At 44.2% G+C, this 3,323-nt stretch overlaps 1 protein-coding gene across 1 annotated transcript in view; it reads right to left on the bottom strand.

The window, feature by feature from the left end:
- The window catches only part of Ccdc83 (coiled-coil domain containing 83), a 38,768-nt gene that overhangs the window by 19,293 nt on the left and 16,152 nt on the right, over positions 1-3,323 (bottom strand). Inside the window, exons 4-5 of the mRNA XM_013014054.1 lie at positions 2,043-2,210; positions 931-1,022 (exon numbers count right to left, since the gene is read on the bottom strand). Of these exons, the coding sequence (XP_012869508.1) occupies positions 931-1,022; positions 2,043-2,210 (260 nt within the window). The remainder of the gene's footprint in view (positions 1-930; positions 1,023-2,042; positions 2,211-3,323) is intronic.

Below are 3,323 nucleotides of genomic sequence, written 5' to 3'. Positions count from 1 at the left end.
AAGAAAAAAGCCAGAAGTGGTGCTGTGGCTCAAGTGGTAGAGCGCTAGCCTTGAGCTGAAGAGCTGAGGGACAGCGCCCAGGCCCAGAGTTCAGGACCCACTACTGGACCCAAAAAAAAAAAAAGTGTCCTAAAATTTTTGAAAGCACTAGCAATATACAGTGTAATGTCCTAGATTTAGATACATAAGAAACATATACAAATATATCTTAATTTATTTGCATATATTTGGCAACACTGGGGTTTTAATTCAGGGCTTCATATTTGTTAGGCAGGCACTTTTTCACTTGAGTCATGTCTCAGTCATTTTTGGTCTTGGTTAATTTTCAGATAGTGTCTTCCTTTTAGCCCAAGCCTATCTGGATCCTCCTCTCTTTATGCTTCCTCTGTAAGTTGGGATTTGAGGGAAGAATCACTATTTCAGCATTTTTATTTTATTTTTTTGTTGGTACCTGAGTTTGAACTCAGAACTTGAGATTGCTTGGCTGGAGGCAGGCCTGCAGTCAAGCTTTTTGGTGGTCATTTGGGAAATGGAGTGTAATGGACTTTTCTGCCTAGGCTGGCTTTGAACTACAATTCTCCATATCTCAGCCTCCTAAACAGCCAGGATTACAGGCATGAACCACCCACACCCAGCTAATGTCCAGTTAACATGCTAGTCTCATGAACATTTGCTCAAAATGGCCTTAAATCACAATCCTCCTAATCTCAGCCTCTAGTAGCTAGATTATAGACCTGAGATAGCAGAACCCAAGTTCTTAACCACTATGTTAACCTATCATAAATAAGAGAAACATTTTGCTGTAATATAGAATCGGGTTGGAGGCATGGCACAGGTAGTAGAGTGCCAGCCAATGAGCAAAAGCATCAGATACCAAGTCCAAGTCCTGGTTTTGGACCACCCCCCCCCAAAAAAAGGAAATGTACCTACCTGGGTAGCCCATTCCTTCTTTTGTTCCAGTTGCAACAAAGTTTCCTTGTTTATTTTCTTTCTAGCATCTTCCAGAGTGGCTTTATAATACTCTATAAAAAGAAATGAAAGCTTTAATAGGACTGGTCCTAAGTAAAACTATGTTTCACTGTCTATGATTCTCATCTGCCCATCTATGCTTATTTTTTTCTGAATTTTGTCAGTCATGGGGCTTGAACTCTGAGCCTGGGTGTTGTCCCTGAGCTCTCCAGCTGAAGGCGAGTTCTCTACCACTGAGCCACCTTCCCAGCCCTCTTTTCTGAATTCTTGAAGTGTATTTTTATGATGCATCTGGTTCCTACAGTTAGAAGAACTGCGCTAATAATTTGCTAACATCTTAATGTAAACTAACATAAGATCAAAAGAATGAATTTTCAAAAGATTGTTGCTTCAAAAAGGAAAAGGATTCCAGAAGAAAAGTCTAAATATTTTATTATCTGAGTGGTACTGTGTCCATTTGACTCCATCCTCCTAGATTTCCAGTAGTGCTGACATCTGGGGCAGGAAAGGCAGAATGAGAAGAAGGGAGTGCCAAGAACAGAGGATGCTGGAAGGCAGTGTGTCTGACGGATGATACGTTGGGCTGTCTGCATGACAGGAAGATGGATATGAAGTGCCAGATTCTATTCTCTCCGCCTTTTCTTATGTTCATAAATGTCATATGGAGGGAGCAAAGATAAAGTGTTAGACCTCAATGTTCCTTTTTTTTCCTGGTACTAGGGCTTAAACCCAGGGCCTTGTGCTCTCCCTCTTTTATTCAAGGGTATTGCTAGACCACTTGAGACATAGCTCCACTTCTGGCTTTTGCTGATTAATTGGAAATAAGAATCTCACAGACTTCCCTGACCAGGCTGGCTCTGAACTGTGATCCATATATCTCAGCTTCCTGAGTAGCTTGGATTACAGGTGTAAGCAACTGGAGCCTGGTCAATTGTGCTTTATTTATCATCCAAGCACAATAATTTTCAGAAGTCAAGCATCCACCTGCCATTTAGGACATAGTTTTAACACTAGAACTGCCTGGGTCCTAGGGAAGGAGCCTGCCTTCCTTGAGCTAGATTTATTCCACTGACCTGACATTTTCTCTGCATTCTCTTTAACGGTATTGATATCATTTTGTAAGGAAATAATGAGTTGAGCATGCTGTTCACTCCCAACGTTCTTGTATTCTTCCCAATATTCCTTTTCGCCAAGCTTCTCAAGAAATATTTTCTCAGCATTAGTTATTTGTACACGCATATCTGTTGGAAAAAAAATCAAGACATGTCATTTTTACTGTCATGGCAATCATTTGTTGCAATCTGATATCATAAAGCCAAAGTCTGATATAAAAATGCCACTAATTCATAAACACGATTTGTATATATATAATTTGGGGAATTCTAAACTATTCGTGTTATTATTAGATTCAAAATCTAAGTAAAATTAAAACATCCAATTTAAAAGAGGTGTAAGGGCAGTCATGCTGGCGTGTATATAACCCCAGCTACTCGGGAGGTGGAGGTAAGATGATCATAGTTTGAGTATAGGCCTAGGTGAAGTTAGTAAGACTGTATATCAAAAGTAAACTTGAGGTGGGGGGGACCAAGATGGAGACGGGGCAGTAGGGAAACGCCATAGCTCTCTCCAACCAAAAAGAGAGTTCGAGTTCCAACGCTTCATCTCCCCAAGAGACCGACAACAACAAAAAGACGAACACTCAGAGAAAAACCAGAGGCGGAAAATAACAAAAAAAGAAAGAGAGGAAAAGAAGAATTTCAGAACAGAGAAAAGTGAAGACCCCTCCCCCAACCTTTACTGGCCACGCGGCAGTGCGCCAGCCGGCCCGGCCGGGGCTGCCAGAGCCCCAGAGTCACAGGGGGCCGCTTGCAGATCACCAAGTACCGGTTTGCAGAACAGCGGATAGCCAGGAACAGAGAAACCTACCAGCAGGGAGTCTCCACAAGGATCCCATCCCCACCCCTCACCCTCCACCAGAGCAGAGAGGCTCCATCCCGCCAAAGCCGCTTGGCACCAGCAGCACGACAAAGGGACCTGTCGGCAGACCACCCGCCCAATCGCGATCGCAAAGACCCGGCGGGGCCACCCGGGCCCCAGAGGCACAGGGGGCTGCCTGCAGATCACAACCCTCGAAGAAGCCGCCTGAGCGTGGACACTTTTGACCCGACAGCTTCGACAGAGGCAGAGACAGAAAAGAATCACACAGAGCCACCACCGCCCAACCCAGCCCGCAACCACCCCAACTGAACTCGGATTGCAACAACTACTGATGACCTACACCACACAGAAACAACCAGCTCCAGGGTGAGTACCCCACAGGGGACAGTGTATCCCTCAAGGGAGACCAGAGCTGG

Source organism: Dipodomys ordii, unplaced genomic scaffold (genome assembly GCF_000151885.1).
Source record: "Dipodomys ordii isolate 6190 unplaced genomic scaffold, Dord_2.0 Scaffold22, whole genome shotgun sequence".
Taxonomy (NCBI): Eukaryota; Metazoa; Chordata; class Mammalia; order Rodentia; family Heteromyidae; genus Dipodomys; species Dipodomys ordii.
This window is presented reverse-complemented; position numbering and strand designations above follow the sequence as displayed.